A 16,969-nucleotide genomic window follows, 5' to 3' on the forward strand; every position below is an offset into this window, starting at 1 on the left:
AAGTAGGATTCCTTGGAAAAATTCTGACTGTGTTTCTGTGTGACATCTGAACTGGCTCAATGTGTCTTACATGAGACCAAAGATTGATTATTTGTCTTCTTATTTTAGACATGGTCTCTTCTTTGAGAGCCCTATTTGGTTGACAGAAATTACTGTCAAATGTTTTGTGGGACGATGGTATTTTGCAATTTATTCTAGCATTCCACACACAAAAATAGATTTTAAATTTAACAGTGGAACTGTTTTCCATAAAGGAATACATGTATGCTGAACTGCCAGCAGGAGATTCATGTACCTCCAACTGTAAAATAAAGCAAGTCAGCTATGCTGTGCTGATACAACTTTAGATTTTAAAAAAGTATCAATGCTGCATGCAAATCTCACTGTTGCTTGCATTACATTGAAAAACAGCAGCAACCTCTTTTACTTAAATATTTAGGCTTCCAGTAGAACACTGATAATGGAGCAGCTGTGATTTCAATGAAACCTACTCAGGATCACACCCTTCTCTACTATTCATTGTTAAGTTGGTAATTTCAACCTTATATCCTCAAACAGCAATATTTTACTTTAGTCATACCATCTTCAGTAGAGAGTACTGAATGGAAGGGGAAGAAAGAGGTGTGCGCTAATAGCTGTGATTAGACTTGACTTGGCACATTTTTGAAAAAAATGTGGGTCTTCACAAGGAGAAATATTGGAATATTTTCAAAAGAAGTCAAACTGTATAAGACAAGTGAAATTTATCAGGGTGTTTCTGCACATCCCTAGGGTTGGTACCAAAGTTTCATATGGAACAAAGCAAATTTCAGTGTTTCACCCAAAAATAAATGCCAGAGGGTTGTCAAAGAAAGCCAAGCAAAGACAAACTGACATTTTTAATGAGATGTCTGCATGTCCCTAGATTAAATTGTTCACAGCTTTACTAAAAGAGCATGGCATACATTCATCAGCTAAGCCCAGCATGGAGGGGGTAGTTTTGTTCTTAATAAGATGCTCAGAGAGACTGACATATATAGCCAGCCACACACCTGGCACCAATAAACTAAAGCCTGAGCTGCACCAAATGGGTCATAACCCATTCCTGTTGCAGAAAAAGATTCTCAATATGAGCTCAATCTACCATACCCTCACAACCCTGGACAGCAGCTCCATACTCCAGGCTTTATGAATATGCTTCTGTCCCCATCTCAATTGATGTGGCTCTCTTTCCTAGTCTCACCATATTAGGGCCTTTCTCCATGTCAACACTGGTTGTTCTGTTGAAAAGGAATGGGGGGGGGGATGGAAAAGAAAGAGCAAAAGCCAAATTGAACCAAATTAAGACCAAAAAAGAGACGCTTCATCTAGAAGAAAGAGCATCCCAAGCAAGGCAAAAACAAAACAAAACAAAACAACCCTTACAAGTCTAAGGGCCAATCAGGGGTAGCATTAAAAAAATTCCTCCATAAAGGACAACGAGCCAGAGAACAGGGGGGTGGGTTGCCCTGACTGAAAATTAGACAGTGGGGCCTTTCACACGATCATGCAGGCAGGAGGAAGGCAAGGTTAAGCCTACCTTCCCCACAGATGATCTCGGACATGCCCCAGCTGTGCCATGCTGCCACGTCATGATTGCCGCAGCTGTGATTGTTGTGGTGTTCCAGAGACGGGGAATCCCACAATGAACTGTGCGATGAGTGCAGTGCATAGGGGAATTCCGCTGGGGGAGAGGTAATCTAGGCGCCTGCCTCTGTGTCAGTGTGGGTTGCAAGCAACCCATGCTGACACACGATCCCTGAGCCTGGGCTAATGGAGTACTTGCTCCGTTAACCCCTGCTAAAAGCCAGGCTTGAAAGCCAGGTTTGGCACTGCAGCAATGCTGGGATTTACGTGGATCCTGGTGGTTCTCATAGGCAGCCAAGCCCAGGCTTGGCTGCTCATGAGAACAGCTTCATGGTTTGAAAGCGTCATTTAAATCCTTTCCCCACCTTTTGCCCAAAGTCTGGCAAGACCATGGAGCTAAGTCCCAGCTCTTGTGAGACTTCACATGATCCAGGCCCAAAGCCTCACTAAGTGAGGCTGAAATAGGTTGTCTCTTTCCCGGAGCCCTGCAACCTCTCCTCACAGACCTTGCAGAGTTAACTCTCATTGCTTGCTTGCACTGGCAACTCAGTGTTGGCAGTCTGAACAGTAAAGTACTTCACCGCTGGAGTAAACTATTGGAGCAAAGCTGATTGAGAGTGACGGTGCAAGCGTACCCTAACATGGATTGAATCTGCATTAATTCATAATCATGCATTAAAATGAGAGGGACAAGAAGGAAGAAATTAATTATTTTGTTATTTTAAAAAATCATTATTATGAACATGGTTAGATTGTTGTGAATAATATGCTCCCTAAATAATATTATGCCAAACCTTTGATTCTGCCTGCTGTTGAACACCCTCCAGAGACAGGGGAATCAATTCAATTCAACACTATTAGGAAACCAAGTACAGAGGTTTAATAAGTATTATTAAGTAATGTAAGTAGACAGTTAAAATTACAATCCAAATGCAGTTCTCCAAGTACAACAGAGAGTGATGTTTATGGGTTCTGCAAGTCTTCATATATGGCATGAACTGAGCACCCTATCACTGGAAAGAAGGAGGCTTTAGTGCAGGCTGATTTGGAGTGCATTAAAATAAAGCTTTGCAAGTCTTTAGTGCTAATACTTCTGCTATCACGATTGTGGTTATCATCTGATATGTGCATGCTTTCTTCATTGAACAGCTTTGCTTTGCTGTTACATGTTTGCATTAAAAGTATTTTCCATATGTGTTTACATTTAAAAAATATTTTCTAGCAGATGATAATGAACAGAAATGAAGGGGTGGAGCCACTTTCTTCCTTGAAGTTGTTCAGTCTTGTCATGTTTTTCTCTGGTTGGATTTCACAGTACCTGGCTAAATATCTCATAATGTTTGTATCTGAGCAGAGTGCCTGTTCTCCTCCTTGATGTTCTTGATAGCACGGGTCAAAATTCAATCAAAGCAAACAACTCCAAGCTATACTCTGCTTAATTTAGAGGGTCGTGCTTATTTTGTTTAGTTGCTTAGATGGATAAATATCATTTTAAAATGCAGCAGCAACAGGAAATCAAGATATCAATTGTTTCATAATAAGAGGCTTAATTTTCTTAAAGGTTTGGAAGGCCTCATTTCAGAACAGCTACTTCTCAACTATCTTAAGAACGATTGAGAAGCCAAAGATTTCCCCCCATAGTATGATCATATTAAGACACCCCTTTCAAAGTGCACGCAAATACATCAATTTGGAAAAATAAATAAATAGAACTATTTCTATTGGAAGATCATGGTTAAAGCATCAGAGGATCAAACAAGTAGCACTTAAAATATGGTGCCAGGTTATAACGTAAGGTGCAAAATCATAAGTTCTCTAAGTGTCAGGTGAATTTCCCAAAGGAAGCATAATTTCATCCCTGACGTCTCTCATTTCAGGTTTGTGTGAGTCATGAATGAACTAGGAGGTTGCACGACAGTCCACTCAGTCATTGAAATGTAGGGCTGTGTAGGGCAACCGTCTCTTCTTTGCTTTTATGGGAACATAAAACCATCCCATAGATCTACACTACTGCAAAGGTGTTTCCTTCAGTCTGTTATCAATATTGGACAAAAATGGGGTAATATTAAGGGCTATTTAAATATTATCTTACCTTTCTAAATTCCTTTTTATAAGGGTGATTCTTTTTAAATACTGAAATGAAATATGTATTCAAAATAGATTCTTTGTGACTTATGATGTATATCCATGCTGAATGACACCAATGGTCCATTTAACTTGGCATTTAAAATATGTATTCGAAATACATATTTTGTAATGTGTTCAATTATGTATTCAAAATACATAAAATACTTCCAGCCACAATGAACTAGATGCCCTGGAGGATCATAAGCTGGGGATGATGTCAATATCCACCCCATGCTGTGAACTGCCAGCATTTGATTTAACAGTTAGACAGCTATAATGCCATAGTGGATCAACATAAACGTATTCTGATTTTGTTAATCTAATATTTTTGAAAAGCCATATGCTTTTCATAGTAAAAGCTGTGTGTACAAGTATAGGCCAGATGAAAACTATTTGAAATAGAAGTTTCCTATCCATGTAGGATTCCTATACACCCCTATTCATAAATGAGCATAAATGTAAGATTTTCACTCCACTCCTGATCAACTGACTTTGTTTTCCATGTTCATGAGTTACTAAAAATTCACACACACACACACACACACAATTATGTATGACTGTCATACTTATTAATAATACTTGGTAGAAAATATAGTGTGAAACGTAAGTCAACAAGTTCCCAGCTCTTATTGTCATCTTGAGGAGCTGTCTCCTTGGCCACCATAGCTTGTATTCCAATAGTAAAAGGAAATTGGTGTCTCATGTGTTTAGTTAAAACTTGATATGCATAGGGTTTTCTTTTTTATGTTTCTTTACTGTGAGTCACGAGGAAACCTGACACTATCAGCATAAGGAAACCTGACTTTTGAAGCATCATTGAACAAAACTGAAATCCTTAGTACACCTCTGTGTGTGATTGTCTCTAGCCACTTTAGCATATAATGGGGGACCAGTGTTGGAGGGATCCACAGTTTCCTTACCATTATGTCTTAACCCAACTAACTCCAGTCCGACCCGAGGTTGCACTGATGAGACTTTTGTTTGTAGCGGGTTTAAGTGCTCCAAACCTAGGTTCCAGGCAGCCTCCTTTTCATCCAGATACAGCACTGGTGGTTGCATTTGGCCAAACCGGAGTTGAGGGAGGAAGCTCCATCCTCTCTCCCTCCCTGATTGGCTGTGTGGGCTATCCTTCAAGCTAGAAGGAAGCCTGCACAGTCAGCTCCCCCATCTGTCTGCAGTCCCACTGACTGCAGAGAGGATGCTCTCCTGAACATCTGAATACAGACAGGAGAGCGGGGGAGAGGGTAGTGGAACCCACCAGTCCATTGGACCCACAGTTCCATGCTAATGCAGCCTCCCTCTCTCTCATTCAAGACAGCATATTTATAGCAAGGAAAGCCTGTAACCCTTCATTTAAGATATGGGCGTTGGCTGTGGAACATTGGCTGTGGAATCCCATCAGTGGGCTGTGAGTGATATATGCATGGAATGAAAACATCCCATATTCTACTTCAGATAATGAAGTGGACACTGCTGTACAAACGCTACTGTGCTGTGCTATAACCTTTGTTTGTTCATTTGTATTGGTTTCTAACATCTTTGGCATGTTGTTGCCTATTTCATCCCTTAAGACAGTGAGAAATAACTTATAAAGCCCCCAAAGTAACAACTGTGACCAGACAATGAAGGCCATGCAGTGACTGTATAGGTGAGGCTGGATTCTGGACGTAATATTTAGCTAGAGCAAACAGTTCTAGGTCAGTGTGGAATGCATCTGGTGTTTCCTCTGGTATATGGAACATCTTCTCTTATGTTCAGAGGTACCTGAACCTTTTGTGATTGTCAGTTCATTGTCAATTCACACAATAATTTTAACTTTGGCAATCTCACATGCTCTATAATATGACTAAAGCTAGCTCTACAGTCAAATAAATAATAATATGTGCATTATACCTACCAATATATTTACTTTTCCTATAGACTGCATACCACCTGTAAGAAAGAGTGTACAAAAATCTGTTACTTGGTACACTATTCCACCTACAGTATAGTTCTTGCCTGCTTTCTTAGAAGGTAAGACAATGATCTAACTTATACTGCTTCATTTTAAATATCTACATATTTACATAGTGAGTTAAATGTTAAGAATGTTCATTGACTTTAATGTAGCAAGGCAGTAAAAGAACCAGAAGTTGTTCACACTTTGTTAATCAACATTTGTTAATCAAGGAAATGTTATGCAAATGAGAAAGCTAGAAAGAAATGTTAAACTAATGTAAACAACATAAGAATGTAGTGGTCTGTGGATCTATTTAATTGCAACTTCTGCACCCCATCTCCAGATTCAAATCTCTTTTATCTGTATATCTGTATATATAGTTTGAAAATTTTTGAGAATGCCTGACCTGATGTTCGGTGTACAGACATGTACCTGTGTACACCATACACTTGTACAACTGTTGAACAGTTATGTGAATAGGCTTGAAAATATTAGGGAAGTAGAATTGGGATGGAGTGGCAGTCTTCCAAAAGTAATTAGGGCTTATGCCCCTTAAAGAGCTTGGATAAATTCCAGAATCCCATAACTACAGCAAGCCTAGGTACAATGATAGGGAAACCCAAGTTTTCTTCGATCATTCTGTCAGAAAAAAATGTTTCTCGTAAAATGACATATTACCTTTAATCAACTGGATGTTAGTAAAGATTTTGAAAGAAAAATATCAAAGTACTATGTTGCTAGGCATCTTGGTACTAATTAAATAAATGTTTAGCATATGTAGTTCATAGATATTCCTTCATAGAAGATAATTCACATTGGAAAAGAGCGTTGTGCATTTTTCTTGCGTGGTTTCTATCAAAATAATTATTGCATTGTTATAAAATGTATGCATTGTTTTTGTTTTAAAAACAATAATAAGCCCCAACTAACCATTTTTAATTTCAGTTTTTGAAAATTTGAAGCACCTAAACAATCGTTAAATATCTTTAACTTTTTGTTGATGTACAGAAGAATGACCTTATATATAATATATATGACATTATAATAAATTTTGGTAATCATTGAAGGGAACATTGAGTAAATCATTTTTGTCGCAAGAATGATATAAGATACAAAATAATAATTATCAATTAGTTAATTTGTAAGTGCTTTGCTAATTATTTTTATATTTTGAGTTTGTTAGTTTTTTTTTTAAAAAAAATATGTAATTTGGACAGAGTTGGAGTTCATACTACATAATAAATATTTATATACCACTTTCCAACCAAAGTTCTCAAAGCGGTTTACATAGAAAAATAAATAAATAAGATGATTCCTTGTCCCCAAATAGCTCACATTATAAAGAAACATATGGTAGATACAAGCAACAGCCACTGAAAAGATGCTGTGCTGGGGTTAGATACCAGTTTGGAATGTCAGAAACGGAAAGTAGAGCTTCTCTACATGATAATCACCTACTTAAACTGTTATTGCTTTCTTATGGTAGTATTTTCCTCATTCTTGGGCCTCAAATAGCCACACACACCCTCACATGCTCCCAGATGATCACAGTCTCCGTCTGGGAGCTGAAGAGGTGGGACTGGCTGTGCGGGCTTCCTCAAACCCTGGAAGGACAGCTTGCGGCAGCCAATAGCATTGCAGCCTGGGGGAGGAGCTTCCTCCATTAACTTCAGTTTGGAGTTTAGACAGAATCTGGATGCAGAGGAGGATGGAAATCACCACAGATCAAGGGTTTATTTCAAAGTTTGGGGCCAAATCAGAACCATGGTTGGGTCTGGGAACCACAGTTCTGATCATTTGGATGATGAACCTGAGGTGAGTTCACCTCAGATTGCCTGTTATATCCAAAGGTGGACATTGTTTTTGAAGAAGACCCTCTATGTGGATGCTGTGCTTGTACTGCTCTGTTGCTGTACTTCTTGTAATAGATACTGATGCTCAGAATGCAATGTTTGCTTTCTAAACACATGAGAGCATATCACATACTCTCAGTTGTGTGTAGAAACTTAAAATTCCATTTGACTGAAAAGCATGTCTTCACATCTTACTGTATCAGAACTGAATATGAATAATGAGAACTTCTGTGCTTTTCAGTGAGTGCAGACAGAAGGAAGAGCATGGCATAGTGGCCATAGTTTGTTTATTTTTATTCTTTTCATATTATATTATATTATATTATATTATATTATATTATATTATATTATATTATATTGGAATAATATAATTATATTATTATAGTTATGTGGAATTCCAAAATTTGAGTGAGCATGAGAATCCAAATTTTGAAACATTTTGGGGAAGTAGGCCAGGGATCCAGATCTGAGATCTGAATTGATCTAATTTAGGTCTTAGCAATAGCAATAGCAATAGCACTTACATTTATATACCGCTCTATAGCCGGAGCTCTCTAAGCGGTTTACAATGATTTAGCATATTGCCCCAAACATTCTGGGTACTCATTTTACCGACCTCGGAAGGATGGAAGGCTGAGTCAACCTTGAGCCCCTGGTCAGGATCGAACCTGTAACCTTCTGGTTACAGGGCGGCAGTTTTTTTACCACTGTGCCAAAGCTGCACATTTATCCTAGTTGTAGAAGGGTGGTTTTCCCCCTTTCAGTTAAGAGAAGAATAGTGGAAAGCTTCCATAGTAGGATTATAAAAGTGGCAGGAGAAAGGGGTTCCTAAAACTATTTTGATACTAAGTCCTATTCACTAGTTCATGAATGAGATATGGGTGTAGGCTTTATTTACACATTTGACTGAATGCATTGAACTTGGAAAGCAGGCATGATTCTGCTTCCCTCTCCATTTGTTGATTTTTCACTGCTCCTGAATTTCTAAGCAAAGCTGTTCTGTGATGTGAAAAATAGTATCAATTCAATGCATTCATTCCAGAAAGAAAACAATGACTGTTTGGGGGACAGTCCTCAGTTCTCTCCTAGTAGTTGAGTGATGGTCTCCCTGACTTTCTTAAAGTCATTCTGGGATAGTGTAAGTTAATTAACTAGCAAACTAACTAACATACACTATCAGGGCCATCTGGGTCAGATTCTGTATGTGAGATATCAAGATTTTTCCTGTTGTCTGAAGAAAGTACTAAAAATAGTTTGCAGAAACACCTTTATTCACATTTACACATAGCCAGGCTAGAGAGGCCTAGTTTTCCTCTCTGGACTTCTTGCGAAACTTAGCCAAGATTAGCTTCATACACAAACTAGTTACAACAGCAACAAAAACATGAACTAGATTTCTAAATAATACAGTACAGAAATTTGATAAATAATAAACAAATAAAATTAATTGTTAAATGGCTTGTCCAGCGTGTCTTAGCTGACAGGCAGTTTGCTGGCCATTTAATTTGGGTTAGATGACAGGAACACTGGAACTCCAGAGTTCAGACAAGACGGTAGGGATGTGCAAACTGGCTCAATGTCGAACAGGTTCAACATCGAGCCAGTTCAGTTTGATGGTCTGGGGTTGAACTGAACCACCCCCTGTCTGCTCCAACCCCGGAATGAACCCCCCCCCCGACTGTTTGGGGGTTCACGAACAATTTTATTTTTTACTTATAAAAATTTAAAATGTCACTTGCCCCCTTCAGGGGAGTTGTTGGAGGCGGTAGGAGGGGGGTCCGTGGAGGTCCCCCCTCCCCCCACCAGCCTCAATGCAGCCCGAACTGGCCCGTTTGGCCAGCTCCTTCCCCATCAGCGTCGTGGCCATTTTGGAGGCTGCCGTACCTGTGCAATTGGCCTCTGAGAGCAATGCCCCTGGACCAAACTGAACCAGGGGGGTCGAGGGGGTGCCAGACCGAACTGGCCCAGTCAGGTTTGAGTCCAGTCCGGACTCAAACCGAACCAGGCCAGCTAGTTCCATGCACATCCCTACAGGACAGCAGGGAGCTCAATCAAAGGTTCCAAATGTCAGGGCTGCTTGTTGTCATGCCTGAACTCATTCTGATAATGCCTGAGAGGGGGCATATTGGATCCAACATGCCTGTCAGACTGAAACAATTGCACAACCCTAAGGCCGAATTCGCACATAACACAAAACCAGATATAAAGGTGCCTCCTGTTTCAATTTGTGTTTCTCCTAATGCAGACTACATTTTAGACACAAAGGGGACCCAGGGTTTTCCTCCCCAGATGCTGATTTCTACCTTCAGTTTGTAGTGAGGTTTGACTCCTAGACCTCCCCTTCTGTGGTTCCAGTGTTATGTTTGAATGTCATACCGCAGTCTTTTCTAACAACCAGAGTTGAGGGAGAGGCTCCTCCCTTGCTCTTGCTGCTATTGGCTGCTGGGACTGTCGTTCAATCAAGATGGAAGCTCCAGAAGCCTCTTTGCCTTCCTCTCTTCAGTCTCGCTGACTGTAGAGAGGGAGCTCTTTGTGAATTTGGACTGAATTCAGATGGGAGGGAGGGGAGCGGTGCCGTGGGTTCATTGGACCCATGGTTCTGCATATCATGCAAATGCTGCCTAAGTTTAACATTTCTCTCCTGGTCTCTAAGGTGCCTTCCCAAGGTTTTGTTGGAAAGGGATTTGCTGGCTCCAAAACTACCTCATTAAACAGTACTGTATGCTAATACTAATTGCTGGCATTAGAAGCATTCCTACAAAACAGCATTTTGCTGTGTAAGATCAGACAATATAATTTTCCCTCAAATGCTGAAGCCATATTATTTGAGTTAGTTGAACAAAAGCTGGACCATAAACACCCACACTTATTTCTGAATGCATCTCATTATTATAAGTGAAATAGAACTGAAAATGCCTTATGCTATGCTTGTATCTCTGAAGTGTTGTACCACAAAGGCATCAGTTTCTTGAGTTTCAAGCCAGCAGCTATTTCAAACTCTCCTTTGCCTCACATATGATTTGCCCTACTTTTAAAATAGGACAAATATTCATAGCACGACTTTACCTAGGGTCTTTTGGCATTGAAATTTCTTTAGCAGAAATATTTGCTAAAAACCTTTTGGCTCTTTCGTAGGCTATCACAATCTGAATTTGTTAATGCAATTGATGGCAATAAATCAGTCATTGTTTATGCAACTGATGACAAGTTATTCAGCTGATATAAACCACAAATCACTTATGAACTAGGGATGTGCAAATTGATTCGTGTACAAAATGATTTGTACCCAAATCTACCTGTTTTGGGCGATTTGTGAACAAAACAAATCACCCCTGTACTAGCTGGCCAGATTCAGGTCCACAACAAATCACCCAGATTCTGGACCTGTAAAATTTGTAGATTCAGACCTCCATTTTGTGGTGATCTCTCTTGATATCTCCATTTTGTGTTAGGATTTTTTTTTTTAAAAGAACACCTGCCCTCCCAAGCTTTGGATTGATGACTTGTAGTGTGCAATGATTGGCTGGCAATTCCCCCCTCAATCCAGATTGGCTCGTTTCCATTCAAATCTTGTGTTGCCAGGGGTGACTGACCCTGAATTGGCTAGGGCAGGGTTTCTTAACCTTTGGCCGTGAGATGTTGTTGGACTACAACTCCCAGAATCCCCAGCCACAAAGGCCGTGTCTGGGGATTCTGGGAGTTGTAGTCCAACAACATCTGGCGGCCAAAGGTTAAGAAATCCTGGGCTAGGGGAAGAGTCAAAGAAGGGACAAGGGTGAGAGGAGTTTGAAGGAGGGATTTTCAAATGTACTTAAGGAGGCAGGCAGCCACCATTCTGCCTTTCTGCCTTGTGGGAGGAGAGATAGAGAGAGAGCCAGAGGAGCTTTGCTTTGCCTTGCCTGCTTGCTGCTTGGGGAGGATTCTCTGCTTTTTGTTTGTGCTTTCCTGATTGAGAAAAAGATTCACATCTCTGGGGGGGGGGGTGTGTTTGTGCGCGCACATATGTGCATGCATAGATATATATTCTGTACAGATACTTGGTTTCAGGTACACTAAATAAGTCAATTGATTTTGACAAGACTGCTGACAGTGCATCGGGAAACTGGTGCATATGTCTTTGTACGGCTGGACCTGAGCTCATGACCCTCCAGGTATTATGCTGTATCAGAGTGAATAGACCTTGTTTCAGCAAAGAATTTTAAGGATCAGTAACCATTTCCTAATACATTGCTGCGGAATGCCTCTCCATCTGGGCAGTTAGAAAGCTGTTCATTCCCTGCATTAACAATCCATATAATTATTGATTACAGCATCATCCTCTACCATCTGTAAGGTGTTTCTAAGAGGCCAGGCTCTCTTATCCTCTCACATTAGGTAGTTTGTTGATTTAGCTGCCAATGAAAATTTCAGCCCTCTGAATATCTAAAGGTTTTTTCCATTCATTATACCATTTGTGTTCCCAATGGTTCCCAATGCTAGAAAGTATTATGGAAATCCTTGTGGACCTTAGGCTTTCCAAGTGACTTCATCACAGACAGCTTCCTTAAAACTGGGCTTTTTGTTGAAGAATATTTTTGACTTGGCTTACTAATATAATGCACATAACGTTGTTTATTACTGCACATAACTGTGGTTAAACGGGGCAGAGGTTTGAACTCTGTTGCATCTGAAAGTGTGAAACTGCAGTTTTGCGGCAAAAGCAACCTGTGGTTTTCTTCACCAAACTCCAATTTGAACCTTCAGTTTCTAGTGAGTTTTGCCACTGTAACCTGAGGTTTTTCAGTGGCTGCATTACTTCTGAATGTGGATAGTGCCATAACTGCAGTTTCATTCACTTTCTGGAATCATAATCATAGAGACAGTGGTGCAGACCCACGCAGAATCATGCCCGCTCCATGCCTGTGGTGCTTCTCAGTAGCCACCTCTCCGAGCACTTGCCCCTTCCCCATCTTTGACCCAACAAAGCACTTGCCCAGCAACAAGGGCACCACCACATCTCATCCCAGTCAAACAGCAAAGTCACACAGGGGTATGGCCTCTTCCCACTCTCTCCCTTGCTCTCGCCTCTTGACAATCAGTAGAGAAAGGGGACAGATGGCAAAATGGACAGTATGTGCTTTGCTCTCCAAAAATGAAGTGACAAAGATGTATGTTGTTCACAAGCACATGCACATGAGGAGGCGACATAAGCAGGCCAACCCCATTAGAGCACTGGGATGGCAACATATGGCAGAGCGGAAAAACCCTGGGTCAGGTTAAAAAGGCCAACCAGGCATTCTTAAATAGCTAAGCTTTTATTTCTGTACAATTATGTTGGAGAAGTGGAGCCCAGCAGCTATGCCCAGACACATGGAGCATCAAAATCTCCTTTGGGTGCATGAAAGGCTTCCCTGGAGTGGAGGGGGGAATGAGGGCCCCAAGCAAGCAGGGACCCCATCTTGTTGTTAGCTCAGCTTATGAGTGCACAGTCTGATGGAAGACTGAAGTTTGGTGAGCCTGTGCTCCTCCCCAATAGGGTTAGGGTCTGGCCCCCATCGAACCGCCCCCAGTCTGGTCCGGTCCAGTGGGGCTCCGTGAATTTTTTTTTTTTTTTTTAAATAAAATTAATGATAAATACCTGTAGCCCCTTCGGGGGGGCTTGCTATAGGCCGCACGGGGGGGGGGGAGTGTCCACGAGGGTTCCCCCTCCCCCTGCCAGCCTCTCTCATCACCACCATGGCTGGGGAAATGTAGTATTTTTGTCCCTTTCGGGCCTCCGTAAAGGCGAGTCGCTGCCCTTTTGGCCACTGCCGTGCATGCGCAAATGCCCTCTGCGAGGCCTGGCATAGCCTATGGCCTCACAGAGGGCATCTGCGCATGCGCGGTGGTGGCCAAAATGGTGATCAGGGAGGCTGGTGGGGGGATAGGGGAACCCTCACAGACACACACACACCCATGGCCTATAGCAAGCCCCCCGAAGGGGCTACAGGTATTTATCATTAATTTTAAATCTTTAAAAAAGAATTCACGGACCAAATACACGGACCAGTCTGGCAGTTTGGTTCCGGTCCGGACGGAACCCCCAGGGGCGGGGAGCGGTTCAGTTCGATCCTGAACTCTCGAACCTCTGGACCAAACTGCTGGACTGGTTTTGCACATCCCTACTCCCCAGTAGATTAGCCATCTCATGAGAGGACTAGTCCCCTGGCAGTGCTTTGGTCTCCATGGACTGCTTTGCCAAGCTGAGCCATCACAAGATCATCCTTGGTCACAGCAGGCCAGACACCAGGATTCTTTGCCCTCCCTCATATACACATCACCTCCTAGAAAGTAATCATGTTCCCTTTCTTTTCCTAACAGTAAAATAGTGCTCTCCGAGATCCTCCCACCACCAGCAATTGTGCTTGCGAGAGACCGTTTTGTTTGGGGGCTCTTATGAGGGCAGTAGTGTCAGAAGAAGGGCTTGAATGTTAGCTCAGTTTACGAGCGCACAGTCTGATGGAAGACTGAAGTTTGGTGAGCCTGTGCTCCACCCTTTCCCTGCCAAGGGTGAGTGGACCATTCCGAAAAAGCACAATTGTGCTTGGCATGGCCCCTTGAGGATCAGTGACAATGGCTGCTGCCCTGGAGATATGCTGATGCCTAGCCCACAGTCTGCCACTGAGAGCGCTACAGAGCTTGCTGGTATGCAGCCTCAGTGGACCAGGAAGAGGTAGGGGCTCCCCTTCCCTGAAAATGGAGCTTGCTGGGCTGCGGCTGGACAAATGTCTGTGATGCATTTTCAGTTAGAAAAATAAATCACGGGTTTGGCAACCTCCAGTTTCACATTATGTGTGAATGTGGCCCAAAAGTCAGGTGTTCTGGTGGGTTGGGCTTCTCGTGTGAGTAGCCTCATAATTAGGGGTGTGCCAAACTGATATGCAGTGAGCTGGGCCAGTTCAACTGGTTTGATCGCAGACATGACTGGCCCTGGCGAAAGGGGTCCAGTCCATGATCCAGCCAGACCGAACCCAGATCTTCAGTGGACTGGTTCACCAGTTTGAACTCCTGTAAAGGGGAATCCGGTGAGGATTCCCCTTTGCTTCCAAAGGTAATAAATGGTGGCGGGGCAGCAGCAAGAGGGGGGTTCCTTTAAAACTGAAAGAGCAGGCGCTTCTCAGCAGGCCTGTGCGGCACTCTGCCCACCCTCTCAGCACTGGGGGCAGCATGGAAATGGTCTCCACACATGCACAGAGGTCATTAGTATGCCACCACCACTGATAGGTGAGGGCAATGCCTCACAGGCCTACCAATAAGTACTTTCTCTTTCAGTTTTAAAGGCACCTCTCTTTCCCTGCTCCTCCACCACCTTTTATTACCATTGAAAGCAAAGGGGAATCCTCACTGGATTCCCCTTTACAGGCGCTCACAGTGCACCGGTTCGAGTCAGTTCAGTCAGATAAACAGGACCCGCCAGTCAGTTCGACTGAACCAGTTTGTGGACCATGGTCTGGTCCAAATTCAGTCCAAATTTGGACCGAACCACATAAACCAGTTGCGTGCACACCCCTAATCACCATGTTATTATTTCTACAAGGAGCAAGGGTGACAACAGCATATGTAATATGTTAAAGTGCAACTAAGACAACAATTCTAATTGTTTAACTGATCATAACTGTCTATAACAAAGCGTGAAATTTAAGTATCCGTAAATGTAATGTTCATTTCTTGTTCCCCATTCATTACTGTTACCCCCCTTCTATTATTTCTCTTTTTTTAATATAATTTACATTGTGTGTCTGTGTGTGTATTGTTCATTTATTTTATTAATGTGTTTTCTTGCTTTTAACACTGCCACTGATATGGGCTGACAGCTGGGCAAGAAGCACCATTTGCCTCCTGGCCACATTCATCTTCCTTCTTGGAGTGCACAAGGGAAGGACATAACATTTTGATATTACGTCCTTCCCTGGTGCATTTCAGGGAGAAAAATTGAGCCAGCCAGGGGACCAGCTGCTTTGCGTGCTGCTGGTGGTATTTTCAGTTTTTTTCAGTGTTAAAAAAGCAAGAAGCACTGATGCCCCCAGCTTAGGTAAGCCCCCACCACCTCTTTGGATTTTACAGAACATTTATCGATTTCCCCACAAAAGTGTTGGAATCCCCATCCCTTTGCAGCTCATGAAAATATTGGTGAAAAGGGGGTGAGTTTTGACACAGCCCTACAGGCATCACACAGGTGTTCCAGGAGGAAATTCCAAGTAATAAATGCCTCAAAGGAGAAAGTCTGGAGATATCTGAACACTTGGGAGGAAAGATGAGTTCAGTTTTGAACGTATGGAGCTGGAGTATAAAATTATTTGGGAATACAGTTCATTGAAGTTTTCAGTTAATGTCTTTTAAAAAAAATATGATGCACACCAGTGCTTATGGGCATTGGTTAAATCGCAGTGCAGAAAGAAATCTTATTGTAATCATTCTATTGTGCAATCACAGTAACAATTTTTGCTCTGCAATTTAACTACTGTCTCTAAGCATTGGTGCATATCAGAAACCTGTACAACACAAAAGACACAGACTGAAAAGTGGCAGTCTTAACAAAATCCAGAAATCAAAAACTGAAGACTCCTGAATCCCTGATGCATAAGTATTACTTTGGAAACATGACATAAACTGAAAAGCAGCAGTCTTAACAAAATCCAGGAATCCAAACTTGTTGGGGTTCCAAAGACACAAACTGAAAAGCATCAGTCTTAACAAAATCCAGAAATAAAAAATTGAAGACTGCTGAATCCCCAATCCGTATTACTTTGGAAACAAAAGCAGGTAATTTGGAACCCAAATATCTGTGCAAAAATGTGAATTGAAACATCATGCCCACATCAAACTCACTATAGCCCTAGAAGCTATTTAAGCATAATTGTCATATTATATTATCACTTAAGTTACAATGGTAGTTGTAATGTATTTCCTGGTTACAAACAAGCCCCCACCCCCAAAAGCCCTAGGCACATGGAAATTTGGTGTCGTTATTAAATACTTCTATTTTGCAACTGAGTAGTCAGTATGACAGCACAGCAGATTCATCATAACCAGATGCAGAGAGGAGCATAACTGCAGATTCACTAAGACACATTCAATTATATAAATGGTAGCCCAGGTCCATAAGAATGGTAAGGTACATGAATATAGCTGGGATGTGATGTGGGGGAAGGCAGGACTGAAAATATAAGAAGAAAGTGATGGAGGGTGAGATACAGTGACTGAATTGTGTGCAACCCACATCTTTATTTTAAATGCTCTGTGAAGAGAATACACTAAGCAGAAAAGCACAAGTCAATTACCTGGCTGAAATTCTGCTTTCTTTTGCCCCCCAAAAACTAATTGAAATCCAGAATGAAGCACAGTCCATACGTGAGAGACCTCATTTCTAAGTGTACTATTTTCACTTGCTTTTGAATAAGGACACAAATGAATAGTTGCTATAGTT

At 41.8% G+C, this 16,969-nt stretch overlaps 1 protein-coding gene and 1 long non-coding RNA gene across 5 annotated transcripts in view; one reads left to right on the forward strand and one right to left on the reverse strand.

Moving 5' to 3' along the window:
• Window positions 1-16,969, forward strand: part of GRM7 (glutamate metabotropic receptor 7) — a 715,175-nt gene that overhangs the window by 656,436 nt on the left and 41,770 nt on the right. For 3 of the 4 annotated variants that reach the window (XM_053296402.1, XM_053296401.1, XM_053296398.1), the window contains one exon: window positions 5,653-5,745. The exons of the other annotated variant lie outside the window; for it this stretch is intronic. In XM_053296402.1, coding sequence (XP_053152377.1) covers window positions 5,653-5,723 — 71 coding nt within the window. In that variant the 3' untranslated portion in view covers window positions 5,724-5,745. The remainder of the gene's footprint in view (window positions 1-5,652; window positions 5,746-16,969) is intronic. 4 annotated transcript variants of the gene reach the window in all.
• On the reverse strand, window positions 914-7,220 carry LOC128345062 (uncharacterized). Its single transcript, XR_008316242.1, has 4 exons — window positions 7,130-7,220; window positions 5,630-5,664; window positions 2,400-2,459; window positions 914-1,259 (listed from the first exon to the last, which is right to left on the reverse strand). It is a non-coding gene; the product is annotated as an uncharacterized LOC128345062 (long non-coding RNA).

Source organism: Hemicordylus capensis, chromosome 2, assembly GCF_027244095.1.
Source record: "Hemicordylus capensis ecotype Gifberg chromosome 2, rHemCap1.1.pri, whole genome shotgun sequence".
NCBI classification, from domain to species: domain Eukaryota; kingdom Metazoa; phylum Chordata; class Lepidosauria; order Squamata; family Cordylidae; genus Hemicordylus; species Hemicordylus capensis.